The sequence below is a fragment of the Bos grunniens genome, chromosome 8 (genome assembly GCF_055505025.1).
Source record: "Bos grunniens cultivar Pamir isolate PY7600 chromosome 8, Bosgru_T2T1.0, whole genome shotgun sequence".
Taxonomy (NCBI): domain Eukaryota; kingdom Metazoa; phylum Chordata; class Mammalia; order Artiodactyla; family Bovidae; genus Bos; species Bos grunniens.
This window is the reverse complement of record NC_141172.1, coordinates 6,942,835-6,958,951: the sequence shown is the minus strand read 5'-3', so window position 1 is coordinate 6,958,951 and position 16,117 is coordinate 6,942,835. Positions and strand designations below refer to the sequence as shown.

Here is a 16,117-nt window from a genome sequence, read left to right as displayed (position 1 = left end):
TTAATGCAACTAAGAGAAATGTAACTAAAAGTACTGAGTGATAAATTTAGCCACATAAAAGTCTGTCTTCTCCTCTAAATATTAATAGCATGTTAACTTCCACGCTCAGCTTTGCCAGAGGACTTGCACGCAGTCTAAGGGCAAAGCTGGGGCCCACCTCGGCATGAGTGAGGCTGCGTCTGCCTCACTCTAACAAGACCCCCGGTGACTCACAGGTGCGGACACCTCAGCACTGCTGTGGATCAAGCCGGTCAGTGAGTCCCTCCTTTTCCATTTTGTACATAAGACAAGTGATGCTGGTGAAGAGCTAAAAATACTATAAGAAATCCAGATGTGAACACAGAGATTTAAAACAAAGAAACGTGCGATTTTACCTTTTGTGAATTTCATATAGTGAACACGGTTTTTGGAGATTTTGGACTTCTCTTCAAGACTGAAAGACTTCTTTTCCTTGTTGTCTGGGGAGTCTTATAAAAAAAAAAGGATGAAAAGTATTTCATTAAACTCTCCGCATTCCATTCTCAATCCCCTACAGTGACACGGTCTTGTCTAAATAAAATCCTTAGGAGCTTTATCATTTATTACTGAACTGTAACCAAAGATTAGAAATATTCTTAAATTGTGTACTACCCATCAGGCAAGGCTATTCTCCAGAAATTTGTAACATCCTGGAGGAAGAGAAATGAAAATTTGTGTTCACACAAAACCTCCGCATGAATGTTCATGACAGTCTTATTTGTGATAATAAGTTACTGGAAATAAACCAAAATTCCTTCAATGGGTGAATGGCTAAGCAAATTCTGGTACTCCCTTTTATGGGAACATTACTCCACAATAAAGAGGAAGGAGATATTGATACTGTGTGACAACCTGGATGTACTTCACTGGCGGGTGACTGACGGGCATTATGCTTAAGTGAAAAAAGTCAATCTACATACTAAATGATCCACTCAGACATTCTGGAAAGGAAAAACTACAGAGATAGAGAACAGTGAAAGGTTTAACGGGGACAAAGATGAAAGTGGAGTTTGGAAGCTGGAGGGGTAAGGTGGGTACAAATACAGAAAGGCAGCGTGAGGCAGCTCTTTTGTGGTGACAAAGCAGTTCCGTATCTTGAATGTGGTGGTAGCTACACGAATCCATACATGTGATAAAACTGCACTGGAACTACACAAACACAATTAAATGAAGGCTAAAAAACCCAAAATACCGGTGAAAACTGAATAAGAACTGTGGTCTAGTTAACAGTCAACACCAGTGTCAGTTTCCTAGTTTTGATATCATGCTATGGCTCTATTAGATGTCATCGTTGGAGAAACTGGATGAAAGGTATTCAGGACTCTTTCTACAACTATTTTTGCAATTTCCTGTAAGCCTAAAATTGTTTCAAAATAAAAACTTCTTTTAGAAAGTGAGTAAAGGTAAGACAGATTGATAATCCAAAAACAGGTCAGAGATGAGATGAGGAGCAGAGCTGGTACTATGCTCTGAGTCTGAGCCACCACCTCAAACTCCAGATTTAGCTGGAGGCTCACCTTTCAGGGTAAAAACAACAATAAAAACAAATCGCTGAGGAATGAAGTCATGTGGTTATATTCCTTTGACGAAAGAGGAAAATGTGGGGGAGAATGTAGTCCCTCACCTGAAATATCAAAGCAAGTAGATCTGGGGTAAGAGTCAGTGACAGGATTCTAACGAGCTGCCTGTATGCCCTTATCTTTATCTATTTGTCAAATTCAAGTAGCAGAAAGAGAATGTCATAGGTAGAAAAGACACTGAATTTTCCTATGGTTATGTCATAAGGAAATATATAAAGATGAGATTAGAGAAAGGAGAAAAAAAGAAATTTTCACCTTAATACTGAAGCAAAACAAGCACATGCTTGTTTAACATGATTAAACATGTTAACTAACTGTAATTCTTCCCAGGAAATTACACAGTCAGTTTCCGAACATAAAGGTAGATGCTTCAAGCTTTCAGATTAAGCACGGCTTAATCACATCAACAGCCTGAAACATTCTCCATGATCACTTTCCAAGAACAACTTGCACCTTCTTTCAAAGACATCCTACCTGTAAATTTCTCCTGCTCTTTTTGCAGGCAAAAAACTTCATATAGCACATTACATTCTCAATTTGGATGTTCCAAACACAAATCACCAAGCAGCATACCAGATTGAAGTAGTTTTTACCAATGGAAAGCTTCTTAAGTACTAGCTGTTGGGCTAAGCTTTCTATGCATTCCTGCATTTTATCTCACAACCACCCTGGAAGATAGCTGCTATGATTATTAAACCAACCTCACAAGACACTGAAGCATGGAGGGTAAAGTAAGACCCACTGAGGAGGTGGCTATGAGGGAACTGGGAGCCAGGCAGATACGTGTGACAGTGCACATCCTTAACCTGTGCACTGTGTTGCCGCAGAGCTGTGCTCACACTCAGGGGAGGGGAGAACCTCCTGGGAGCCTCACCACCTTCCCAGAGCAAACCTGAGCCCTGACGCGTCCTAGGGCACCAGTTTCTACCTGCCTGTCCACACGCACGCTTACCTAAAGCTGCTCTGTCCTGTGCAGATACATCACTCTGGTCCTCCTCCCACTTGACACCAGAGGAGCACAGGTCTCCTTGCACCAGGATTAGTAAGGAACAAGCTGCAGAGCTGGTGTCAGGGAGGGGTCCTTTCATCAAAGCCAGTCCCCTCCCCACCCTATCTATCTCATCAAGAGAGGCAGTTCCAAAAAGGTTTTACCATTCTAACAACTATTTATCAAAACTTGAATTTCCTGGTTTTGTTAATTGTTGTGCAGTTACCCAGTCGCGTCCAACTCTTTGCGACCCCATGGACGACAGCACGCTGGGCCTTTCTCCCTCACCATCTCCCGGAGTTTACCCAAGTTCAAGTTCATTGCATCGGTGATACTGTCCAGCTGTCTCATCCTCTGATGCCTTCTTTCCTTTCTGCCCTCAATCTTTCCTAGCATCAGGGTCTTTTCCAATGAGGTGTCCGTTTGCATCAGATGACAAAAATACTAGTTTGCTAGTTATAACCTACTAATTAGTAATGACAACTGAATCCAAAGGAAAAATATTTACACATAGGCCTTGAGGTTACTAGAAATAAACCAAAAATTTACATGTATTTGTTTTGTAGCAGAAAAACAAGACAAGATGATGAGTTTTTTAAAATCCAAGCAAAAAATATATTAATACAAAATATCATGGGGTATATACAATGGAATTATTTCAGAGGAAAAGAAACTAGAAAATATAATATTGCTGAGTATTAAAGAACTTGCTTTTCTATGTCTAAACAGAAGACCATGGATATCAAATTGCTCTAGTATTAAATACCTACTGAACACATTTGGGACTGATGAAAAGCTCTTATTTTCAAAAGTCGATATTTCCCAAATAGGCCAGATACACATTCTTTGCAACTATTTAAAACTACGATGAAAAACATTATAGACATCAATCTAAAAATGTGAGACAGTATCAGTTCAGTTCAGTTCAGTCGCTCAGTCGTGTCTGACTCTTGGCAACCCCATGAATCACAGCACACCAGGCCTCCCTGTCCATCACCAACTCCCAGAGTTCACTCAAACTCACATCCATTGAGTCAGTGGTGCCATCCAACCATCTCATCCTCTGTCGTCCCTTTCTCCTCCTGCCCTCAATCTTTCCCAACATCAGGGTCTTTTCAAATGAGTCAGTTCTTCGCATCAGGTGGCCAATGTATTGGAGTTTCAGCTTCAACATCACTCCTTCCAATGAACACCCAGGACTGATTTCCTTTAGGATGCACTGGTTGGATCTCCTTGCAGTCCAAGGGACTCTCAAGAGTCTTCTCCAACACCACAGTTCAAAAGCATCAATTCTCTGGTGCTCAGCTTTCTTCACAGTCCAACTCTCACATCCATACATGACCACTGGAAAAACCATAGCCTTGACTAGACGGACCTTTGTTGGCAAAGTAATGTCTCTGCTTTTTAATATGCTATCTAGGTTGGTCATAACTTTCCTTCCAAGGAGTAAGTGTCTTTTACTGTTTTCAAATTGCCTCAGAGGCTCTGGAAGCAAAAAAATTTGAAGATCCTTGTCCTAAACCACCTTTGTGGATGACAGGCTATCAGCATCCCAATGTATTTCCAAAAATATTTAAAATCACAAGGAACAAAATATCTGATAGAAGTAAAAAGCATTTCTTAAAACCATGAGGTAAGTCCACCAAAAAGCCAAGCTGAGTCATATGTTAACTACTTGAGATAGGATAATTTTTAAAAATAAAAATGTAAACACTATGGAGTTTTCTTGTGTCCCACAAAGAAGTAAGGGTTATTTCTAAAATTTTTGCAAGATTCTGTGAAGAAAATAGTTTGGAATCTGTTTAGTTGAAAGGCAAACTGTAATTAGGTAAGCAATCTTAAAGAACTAAAAATATTATAGCAGAAAAATAGGTTACCAGGTTATCCTGTCAGCTTTAATTCAAGTAATATGACCAAAAATTCATCTGGATGAAGATACTGTATTTACCAAAGATGATTTGGCAGAAAAATGATCGCAGGTCTCCAGGGCCCTGGCCAAGTTTTCCCTTAAAGGAATATTCTAAAGGCTTTTCAGTACTCAGACTAGCAGTTAGCAAGGCCTGGTTTGAATTGTACTGAGCTAACGCGGAGACAGAGCTAATAGCACTGTACCTATCACAGGATACGGTGTGACAGGTATCAGCGAACTCAAATGGACTGGAAAGGTGAATTTAACTCAGATGACCATTGTATCTACTACTGCGGGCAGGAACCCCTTAGAAGAAATGGAGTAGCCATCATGGTCAACAAAAGAGTCCAAAATGCGGTACTTGGATGCAATCTCAAAAATGATAGAATGATCTCTGTTCGTTTCCAAGGCAAACCATTCAATATCATAGTAATCCAAGTCTATACCCCAACCAGTAACGCTGAAGAAGCTGCAGTTGAACGGTTCTATGAAGACCTACAAGACCTTTTAGAACTAACACCCAAAAAAGATGTCCTTTTCATTATAGGGGACTGGAATGCAAAAGTAGGAAGTCAAGAAACACCTAGAGTAACAGGCATATTTGGCCTTAGGATATGGAATGAAGCAGAGCAAAGGCTAATAGAATTTTGCCAAGAGAACGCACTGGTCATAACAAACACCCTCTTCCAACAACACAAGAGAAGACTCTACACATGGACATCACCAGATGGTCAACACCAAAATCAGACTGATTATATTCTTTGCAGCCAAAGATAGAGAAGCTCTGTACAGTCAGCAAAAACAAGACCAGGACCTGACTGTGGCTCAGATCATGAACTCCTTATTGCCAAATTCAGACTTAAATTGAAGAAAATAGGGAAAACCACTAGACCATTCAGGTATGAGCTAAATCAAATCCCTTATGATTAGACAGTGGAAGTGAGAAATAGATTTAAGGGACTAGATCTGATAGACAGAGGTCCTGATGAACTATGGACAGAGGTTCGTGACATTGTACAGGAGACAGGGATCAAGACCATCCCCATATAAAAGAAATGCAAAAAAGCAAAATGGCTGTCTGGGGAGGCCTTACAAATACCTGTGAAAAGAAGAGAAGTGAAAAACAAAGGAGAAAAGGAAAGATATAAGCATCTGAATGCAGAGTTCCAAAGAATAGCAAGGAGAGATAAGAAAGCTTTCCTCAGGGATCAATGCAAAGAAATAGAGGAAAACAACAGAATGAGAAAGACTAGAGATCTCTTCAAGAAAATTAGAGATACCAAGGGAACATTTCATGCAAAGATGGGCTCGATAAAGGACAGAAATGGTATGGACCTAACAGAAGAAGAAGATATTAAGAGGTGGCAATAATACACAGAAGAACTGTACAAAAAAGAGCTTCATGACCAAGATAATCATGATGGTGTGATCACTCACCTAGAGCCAGACATCCTGGAATGTGAAGTCAAGTGGGCCTTAGAAAGCATCACTACGAGCAAAGCTAGCGGAGGTGATGGAATTCCAGTTGAGCTATTTCAAATTCTGGAAGATGATGCTGTGAAAGTGCTGCACTCAATATGTCAGCAAATTTGGAAAACTCAGCAGTGGCCACAGGACTGGAAAAGGTCAGTTTTCATTCCAATCCCAAAGAAAGGCAACGCCAAAGAATGCTCAAACTACTGCACAATTGCACTCATCTCACACGCTACTGAAGTAACACTGAAAATTCTCCAAGCCAGGCTTCAGCAATACGTGAATCATGAACTTCCAGATGTTCAAGCTGGTTTTAGAAAAGGCAGAGGAACGAGAGATAAAATTGCCAATGGCAATTTTCTACTGGATCATGGAAAAAGCAAGAGAGTGCCAGAAAAACATCTATTTCTGCTTTATTGACTATGCCAAAGCCTTTGACTGTATGGATCACAATAAACTGTGGAAAATTCTGAAAGAGATGGGAATACCAGACCACCTGACCTGCCTCTTGAGAAACCTATATGCAGGTCAGGAAGCCACAGTTAGAACTGGACATGGAACAACAGACTGGTTCCAAATAGGAAAAGGAGTACTTCAAGGCTGTGTATTGTCACCCCGCTTATTTAACTTAAATGCAGAGTACTCATGAGAAACGCTGGGCTGGAAGAAGCACAAGCTGGAATCAAGATTGCCGGGAGAAATATCAATAATCTCAGATATGCAGATGACACCACCCTTATGGCAGAAAGTGAAGAGGAACTAAAAAGCCTCTTGATGAAGGTGAAAGTGGAGACTGAAAATGTTGGCTTAAAGCTCAACATTCAGAAAACAAAGATCATGGCATCTGGTCCCATCACTTCATGGGAAATAGATGGGGAAACAGTGGAAACAGTGTCAGACTTTATCTTTTTGGGCTCCAAAATCAGTGCAGATGGTGATTGCAGCCATGAAATTAAAAGACGCTTACTCCTTGGAAGAAAAGTTATGACCAACCTAGATAGCATATTTAAAAGCAGAAACTTTACTTTGCCAACAAAGGTTCGTCTAGTCAAGGCTATGGTTTTTCCTGTGGTCATGTATGGATGTGAGAGTTGGACTGTGAAGAAGTCTGAGCGCCGAAGAATTGATGCTTTTGAACTGTGGTGTTGGAGAAGACTCTTGAGAGTCCCTTGGACTGCAAGGAGATCCAACCAGTCCATTCTGAAGGAGATCAGCCCTGGGATTTCTTTGGAAGGAATGATGCTAAAGCTGAAACTCCAGTACTTTGGCCACCTCATGCGAAGAATTGACTCATTGGAAAAGACTCTGATGCTGGGAGGGATTGGGGGCAGGAGGAAAAGGGGACGACAGAGGATGAGATGGCTGGATGGCATCACTGACTCGATGGACGTGAGTCTGAGTGAGCTCCTGGAGTTGGTGATGGACAGGGAGGCCTGGCGTGCTGCAGTTCATGGGGTCACAGAGTCGGACACGACTGAGCGACTGAACTATCACAGGGAGACAGCACCCTCTAGTGGTCTTGAGGTAAGTCCACGGGGGGACGGAGTTTAGAGTTGGGGCATTGTGCCCAGGGGACATTTGGTGATATCAGGAGATATTTTTGTCACAACTAGGGAGAGGGTGCAAATGGTGTCCAGTGGATAGCGGTCAAGGATGCTGCTAATCATCCTAAATGCAGAGGACGTGCCTCACAGCAAAGAATGATCTGGCCCAAAATATCAGCAGTGCCATGCCTGAGAAAGGCTTTACAGGCTCTTGCAATAATCCACAGGAAATACCAGCTGCTCAGACCATGCTGGGTACAGTGTAGGTGACAAGAGGAAGTCAGGGTCTGCGTATATTTTAGAGGCAGAACCGACAACAGTTCTTTCGCTGGAACAACTAGAAGCATGAAGCTGACATCAACTGAGCTGGGGAAGATGGTGGATAAAACAGGTTGTGGGGTATGCGGGTCCAACAGTTTACAGGGCGGGAGTTGGGGAGGTGCAGAATTGAAGTCTGGAAGTTGAGGAAACTGATGAAGATACTGAGCAGCGGGCTCAATACAAGTCTGGGGTTCAGGAGAGAGGGTGAAGCAGTAGAGAGAAGTGTGGCAATGGTCACCACATTGCCCTGGGAGACTGGATGGCGTAATAAGAGAGTGCAGATGGAAGATGCAAAAGGCCTGAACTGCAGGACCCCGGACACTGTAAGGCCGGGTAAGGGAACTGCAGCAGAGAAATGCAAACCAAGTAAACTGATCTTGTCATCTCAAACTCTTAACGGGGAGAAAAAGCCTCCGCTTACGACTAATGTTAATTCAATGCGAGTACCCAGAAATGTAAACAGAAGTGACTATCTGTGATAGCTACAAGCAGTTAACTTTCAGATATGACACTAACAGTAAAAAAAAAAAAAGTTGATAAAAATATTTTATATTGAGATTCAGTTCAGTTCAGTCACTCAGTTGCGTCTAATGGATAAAAAGCAAAGGTTTCCCCACCTGCTGTTTCCTGCCCATGGCAAGTGTTCAACTGGGCCAGAAGCTGGTTAAAATCATCTTGATGAGCAATCCAGTTATCCTGAAAAATAGCAAAAAATCAATTAGAGGCAAACCTGTTATCTACCTATGCTGAGATAAGATATATATTGGAATCAAGGAAATCTGTGAATTTTTAAATGTTTCACCAAAATATTACTTTATAAATTTGAATGAAGAAGAAATAGTATAAATTTGAACTCTAATTTATCTATTTGTTGTTGTGTCCGACTCTTTTTCGACCCCATGGACTGCAGACCACCAGGCTCCCCTGTCCATGGGGTTTCCCAGGCTAGCATACTGGAGTGGGTTGCCATCTCCTTCTCCAGGCGATCTTCTCGGCCCAGGGATCAAATCTCAGTCTCCTGCCCTTACTACTGAGCCCCTGAGCATCTTGGAAGCTTAAGCCCTGATTTCCAATGTGGGTAACTTATCAAGTCAACTTATAGTCAAATAAACAGCAGGCAACCTTTGTGTTAAATATTAAAATAAAGCAAAACAAAGATTTTTTTCACACTAAGGGAAAACTATGTAGGTTAAAGGAAAAAAACAGGGATAGATTTGAGAGCTCTTTGCTTTGCTTTTTTGAGCCTATATGCCAATTCTATTTGCTTACACCCATCCCAATTTGAGAAAACACCACTGGGGAAAGGTGGGGGAAGGGCTCCAAGTCCCCCAAATCAATTAGCACCCACTGATAAGGTGCTCAGTTAGTAACTTCATCATAATAAAGAGAATCTGACTTTAAAACAGAATGAGCATCTCCAGAATAATATCAACTTGCAGGGTTTCCCTTTAGGAATTTGCCTCATAGGTACTTTTCAAAGAATGCTTAAATATGTTTACCTTTGAAAATGTTCAAGCCTATTGAATAGGCAATGCTTCTCCTAAAAAATTAAGTATATCTGTATATCCACCTCTAAAAAGCTACCTGCAAAAATCAACATTATGTAAACTCTTTTTAAAAAATTGTCCACGGTATGTTTATTAATTGATGAAAATACAGAAGATATTGCTACGCACTCCAACTACTAAGTGTGTGCATTGTGAACCTTCTGAAGTACTGGTCTTGGATTTTGTCAGATGGTTACAGCAATTGTTTCAGTTTTATTGAGATACAACTGACAAAAAACATTGTGTTAGTTTTAGGTGTACAACATGATGATTTGATGAATGTATAAACTCTTCCTTTTGGTTTAAGCTTTCAGCTGTTAGCCCAAACAATCTTAGCTGCTCAGCCCACCACTCAGAGCACCTGAACAAAGCAAAGTAATCCAGTTCACCTAAAGTCATTCCTCAGATTTTCTACCAGATTCTGTTGGCTGCAAAAATGTATGAACAAGGCTTTCAGTTCAGATGCTTTCTAAAGTGAGCAACGATACTAAAAATGAAAGGCAGGGCAAGCCATGAACTTTTAATTACAGAGTCATATTTGCAAAGTGTTAGTGTTTACTAGGAAATGTAACTTATCTCAACTGCTATACACCAACAGTCAGAAACAGACAATGGGACAAGAAAAGAACGGTACTCTCTTGCAGTATTTCTGAAACAAAATGCCACCAATTTTAGCAACATAATCTAATATTCCAACAGAGGTCAAGAAGAAAATTCCTCTCTGTCCTGAAGTGCAAAAAAAACACACAACACTTTTTGCAAAGTTCAGCAATAAGGCTACTTGGAATCTTTTATGCATAAGCAACAAGGCAAAATGACTGCATGTTACATGATGCACAGAAGCTTAGTCACTGGCTTGTTATCCAAAACATGGACTGTACATTCTTGAATAGCTTAAAACTGATCAATCAATTTGACTGGATTAATTTTTTTTTTTTTTACACTGACAAAAGTAACAACGATGCAAGGAAACCCCCCAGCAGACACGCTGTTGCTCACTTCGTTATTGATAGTAGCTCCTAGTCCCAGGTGGTTATTTTTGACTTGAACTTTAATATGATCAGTGGCTCCTTGCTCCTGAGCCCCTAAACCCTGTGGAGATTAAACATAAACAGAGTTAGCATTTTCATCAGGTAGAAAAAGAAATTACCTCTCTCTTCCTTCATTAACTGATTCATCACTCACATTAGGAGGCTTTACCCTTGTGCTCAAAGAGGATAGTCTGGTGGAGTCTTTCAAGATATGTCTGTAACACCAAGGAGGCACTTACAGTGTTGTGCTGGGCTAAGTCACTTCAGTCGCATCCAACTCTTTGAGAACCTGTAGGCTGTAGCCCCCCAGGCTCCTCTGTCCGTGGGATTCTCCAGGCAAGAATCCTGGAGTGGGTTGCCATGACCTCCTCCAGGGGATCTTTTGACCCAGATATCAGATCTGTGTCTCTTATGTCACCGGCATGGGCAGGCGAGTTCTTTCCCACTAGTGCCACCTGGGAAGCCCTGCACTCACAGTGAAAGTGAAGTCGCTCAGTCGTGTCCGACTCTCTGCGACCCCATGGACTGCAGCCTGCCAGGCTCCTCTGTCCATGGGATTTTCCAGGCAAGAGTACTGAAGTGGGTTGCCATTTCCTTCTCCAGGGGATCTTCCCAACCCAGGGATTGAACCCGGGTCTCCTGCATTGCAAGCAGACACTTTTCCATCTGAGCCACCAGGGAATGCCAATTCTTCAACCTGAGGCTCACTTTAAAGACCATGGAAAAACTAAAAAGAACATGCCTTTTCTTGATGCGCAAAAGCAGAATGCTACTACCAAACTAACAGAAGCCCATCAGAGGCATTACAAGTAAGTGGCACTTGCCATTAAATAATTCTACAAAACAACCCTGAGGAAGGGGATCCCAAGTCCCCCGCATCATTAACACTCATTTGTCCCTGAGCACTTAGTGTACTAAAAGTCACCCAAGGTGGCTCTAATACAGTGGATGGAGAAAAAAAATAAGAGATATAAAGGGACCACATCTCAAGGATCTTGGACATTATAGGAGGAATTTGGATTCTACTGTTGTTGTTTTTTTGGCCATGCCCCATGGCTTGCAGGATCTTAGTTCCCCAGACCGGGATTGAACCCGTGCCCCCTGACAGTGAAAGTGCGAGTCCTAATCAAGGACTGCCATGGGATTTCCAGATTTTATTTCTTTAGAACAACGGGAAATCACTGAGCTTTTAAGCAAAGGAATGACATGATCTAATTTCTATATTCTAAAAGCTCACAATGGCTGCTGTAAGGCAAATGGCCCAGAGAAGGAAAAGAAGGGAGGCAGGGAAGCAGCCGAGAGGCTGCTGTGCTGATGAGGACAGGCAGTGGTGGTGGCTGGTCCAGGACAGGGCCTGTAGAGAGGAACGATGACCGGAGGGGCAGGAAGTGAGTGAGGTGGTGGAACCAAGCACCACTGCCAGGTTTCTGGCTTAAGTAAATAAACCCTTGACGGGGCATATTGGCAAAAATGAGGAAAACTTGAGAAGAAAAAGATTTGGGAGCGATCAAAAAGTTTTACAATAAAAATAATTGACTTAAGATGCTAACTCAAGTAAAAATGCCAAGCAGGCTGATGAATTTATAAGTTTGGAGCTCAAAGGACAGACCTGAATCTGGACTAGATATAGAAAAGTGACAACTCTCAGAATTTAGGTAATTCAAAGCATGGCATGGAATGAATGAGCTCACCCAAGCTGAGGACAGAAAAGGGCCTGGGGCTGAACCCCAAGGAATTCCAAAGCTCAAGAGTCTAGAGGAGGAAAAGCCAGCAACACATTTCAGGGTGGTTGGTAAAGCAGAGGGGAAAACCAGGACAGAGGGCAGTATTGTGGAAGCCAAGCAGGGGTAGTCGATGACATTCAATGCTGCTAAGGGATAAAGTGATGTGAGAACCAAAAAAGGATCCATTGGGTTTGGAAACAAGATCTTTAAAGACCTTAGCAATAATTGTTTAAGTATAGAGATGTCAGCAGAAGCCCTATTTGAGTAAGGAATAAATGAAATGTGAGGAAAAGGAGAAAATGTGTAGTCCAGTTATAAGGGTGAATAAAACTTTAAGCAACATAAAACTCTGATGATTAAGTGTGATTCCAAATGCAACCAACTAAAAGGCACCATCTACGAAAATCAGAGCAGGTTAAACAATAAACAAAGACAGCTGGCATTTATGTTCAATTCTAATTTTACTATCGCAATGTCTTTAAAAGTTAGTTATTTTTCCAAAATCACTTATTGATCCAAAACAAATTTCTCCCAGTCTCCTAAGAAAGATATATTTTCCTGATCTATAATCTCTCTGCATGGCTCCAATTCCTTTGCTCTTCTTCAAGATACCTTTCCTTTAGACCACCCCATCTTCTCTAGCATCCTCTGGCCAAACTTGGAGTCATCATTACTCCACGCAGTGTTTCTTGGATCCACAGCCCACTTCTGCTTCCGCCGACCTGTCAATGACAAAGTATCTCATCAGCAGCTTATCTTTCAAACCCAGAAAACACCTCACAAACACACACATACCTATGGCATACACACGATACTTCTATAGATGCAACATACACTGTTTTATTAGATACAGATATCAGATTCGGCCAGAGAAGGCAATGGCACCCCACTCCAGTACTCTTGCCTGGAAAATCCCATGGATGGAGGAGCCTGGTAGGCTGCAGTCCATGGGGTCGCTAAGAGTCGGACACGACTGAGCTACTTCGCTTTCACTTTTCACTTTCCTGCATTGGAGAAGAAAATGGCAACCCACTCCAGTGTTCTTGCCTGGAGAATCCCAGGGACGGGGGAGCCTGGTAGCTGCCGTCTATGGGGTTACACAGAGTCGGACACGACTGAAGTGACTTAGCATAGCATAGCATCAGATTCGTCATCCACTGGAACACAGTATCAGCTTGGATCATTTATCCTGGCGTCCCCAAACATTCTATAATCTGAACATACAAATTGATCTTGGAAAAGTGAAATAAAAATGTTTCAAATGTGACAAATCGAAATACGTGATGTACCATCAATTGGGCCTTCCATTCAGCGATTGGCAGCGATGTAAGGCACCCGTGACACCAAGGTCACCATCAGCAGTCATCACACACACGGTAAGTGCCAAATGCATCCATGTACTCTCAGCTTCCACAGTAACCCAATGAGGGGAGGCAGTCTGATCTGTACTTTTCAGATGAGAAAATCTGAGGCCTTCAGGAAGCATGTGCCTAATACCCCCAAGCAAGGACCAGAGTCTTTATACAAACCAAGGTCCTACCAACTCCAAAGCTCACATTCTTAATCCATAGCACACAACTGTCATGACCTTGGGGAGAATCAACCTACAGATACTAATCGAGACCTACAGATAACTAATCTCACTGAAACTCCCTACAGCCATATGTGACCCTTTCTCGGAACTCACACGATAAATTCCCTGTTTCTTTTCTTTGGCATTTATTTAACACTCCTCTGTATTACAGTTGTTTATATCCCTCTCTCATGTATGCTGCTATGCCATAAGCTCTTTAATGCTCACACCCATGTTCTTATTCTTTCTTATGCTTCACTGCATTTGCCCATAGCAGGCATTCAGGAAAAACATAATCGAATATATGAATGACTGAGAAACAAAAAAAAAAAGGAGGGAAGGAAAAAGAAAGGCGACAAGAAAAGGGGGAAAGGAAACAAGGAAGATAACTGAATTGAGGAAACTGCTTTGAGTCCCTACAAGTTGTTTTTGTTTTTTAATGTATATAGTTAACTGACCATTAGAAACTCAAACTTACCACTACACTTTTAAGGAAAATTACAGCAGAGAAAAAGGACTCCAGAAGTTTCTTACACAAGCATATGAAACCCAAAAGTAAACGGTGGCCAAGTGGGAAATCTGGAGGTCAAATGTCATCATCATGTACCATCAGAGTACCAACAGAGTACCAACAGCGGCTCATGCCTCAGCAGTGTCCTAATTGATTCACTGCAGGTAAAACCAATACAGAGATCCTTAACCATCCACACTGTAGCAAAAACAGGTAAACCTTTACAGGCACGCAGGCAGAAAAAGAGCACTTAAAAAGGAAAATGAGCTAGGCTCAGATGTATCATGTTTCACAGGGAAAGGGGGACCCCAAAATGCTACTAAGGTGACTAGTTACCACTTTACTTATCTTAGTAAATACACAGCCTCATGTCGCCTCTGCTAGTGAACAGCATATGAGATGAGCCTGGCTAACTAGGGCTCTCTCTGCAAGGCTGCTTCTGGGTGCATGTTGGAGCGCATGTCTCCAAACTAGCGTCGGCCAGGGGTCTCTGACTGGGGCTTGTGTGAAAGAGACATTTTTGAGAATGACTGTGCCCACCCTCTGCAATAAAGACGGCATACAGTTTATGTCACAAACGCATATACTATAATGCTGGCACAAGAGACTGGAGAGTCGGCTGAGGTCAGCTTTTCTTCCCCAGGGAAATGGCAGGTATCTCCAACCAACAGAGTGCACACATATGCGCTCAGTCGTGTCCAATTCTGTGCAACCCCATGGACTGTAGCCTGCCAGGCTCCTCTGTCCAGTGGATTTCCCAGGCAAGAATACTGGGGTAGGTTGCCATTTTCCTCTCCAGGCGATCTTCCCAACCCAAGGATCAAACCTGCATCTCTTGTGTCTCCTGCACTTCAGGCAGATTCTTTACCAGTGTACCACCTGGAATGCAATGGAGTAGGGTAGTGTTTCCCAAGTAAGGATGTTAAATGCAGGGGAGGACTCAGGACAGAGTGTCCTGAATCTGCAGAATCACTCTTTGGGGTGAAGGGGGTAACCATCCTCTGGCAGGGACTCCTCCTACATGGAGATCTAGCCAGACATTTTCAGGGTAACCCCAACAAACAACCCTGCACACAAGAGGTGCCAGGTCTAATCACTCCATGCCCAGGACCACAAAGTTTATGCCAGGATTCAGCTTACCCTGAGAAGTGTGTTGAGAGCCAAGAGCCAGGGGCAAAGTTTTGTCTTTTTTTTTTTTTTTCGCCCAAAGACACTTTCAGATATTCAAGACCTCAAAAAATATATCCTCCATCCATGTATTCTTATTAAAACATTTTTTGAGACATAGATTAAGGCATAGATTAATCTTGACATAGAGTCAAGATTAAGGAAACAGCAGTATAAAACTGTAATGCGATGACCATTAAAATCTGTTAATGATAGCACTGTCATTTGATTAGAAAATGTAATAATTGCAAGTGTCAAAAACTGGTCCTAATAAAACGTGGGTCTAAGACTCCAAATTAAAGACTGAGAAGTGAGCATGATAAATGAAATTTTTCTCTTATGTTTCGGTAGGCTAGATTTCTTACCTTAAAAAGGGGAAAATCAATAAAATATATTTGACAATTAGAGAAATGCAGGATAAAGGATGTTTTTGAGAAACATAAAGAAAACTACTAGATTTTTAAAACAGGAATAGATGCCTGGGAAGATAAAAGAGAATACAATCTAGTCCATATGGCAAGGGAAAACAAAGGAAACAGCATACTTACTGAAGTGAAAATATTAAGGTTAATCAGCGGAAAAAAGTAGGTTACAAAACTGTATCTACAGAATTATTACAATTGTATAAACGATCAGAGAAAATAATTGCTGGGTAGTGAAATGGCGGGCTGGGATTTCTCTAAGCTTCTGCTTTCTCACTTCTAAAACAAGAATACCAGTCCTAAGTGTCT

General features: G+C 41.8%; 1 protein-coding gene across 3 annotated transcripts in view; it reads right to left on the bottom strand.

Annotated features, from left to right (window-relative positions):
- PINX1 (PIN2 (TERF1) interacting telomerase inhibitor 1) overlaps positions 1–16,117 on the bottom strand; it is a 66,273-nt gene that overhangs the window by 48,459 nt on the left and 1,697 nt on the right. For all 3 annotated transcript variants that reach the window (XM_086414746.1, XM_086414748.1, XM_086414747.1), the window contains exons 2-5: positions 12,748–12,857; positions 10,380–10,472; positions 8,451–8,529; positions 375–467 (exon numbers count right to left, since the gene is read on the bottom strand). In XM_086414746.1, coding sequence (XP_086270872.1) covers positions 375–467; positions 8,451–8,529; positions 10,380–10,472; positions 12,748–12,857 — 375 coding nt within the window. The remainder of the gene's footprint in view (positions 1–374; positions 468–8,450; positions 8,530–10,379; positions 10,473–12,747; positions 12,858–16,117) is intronic.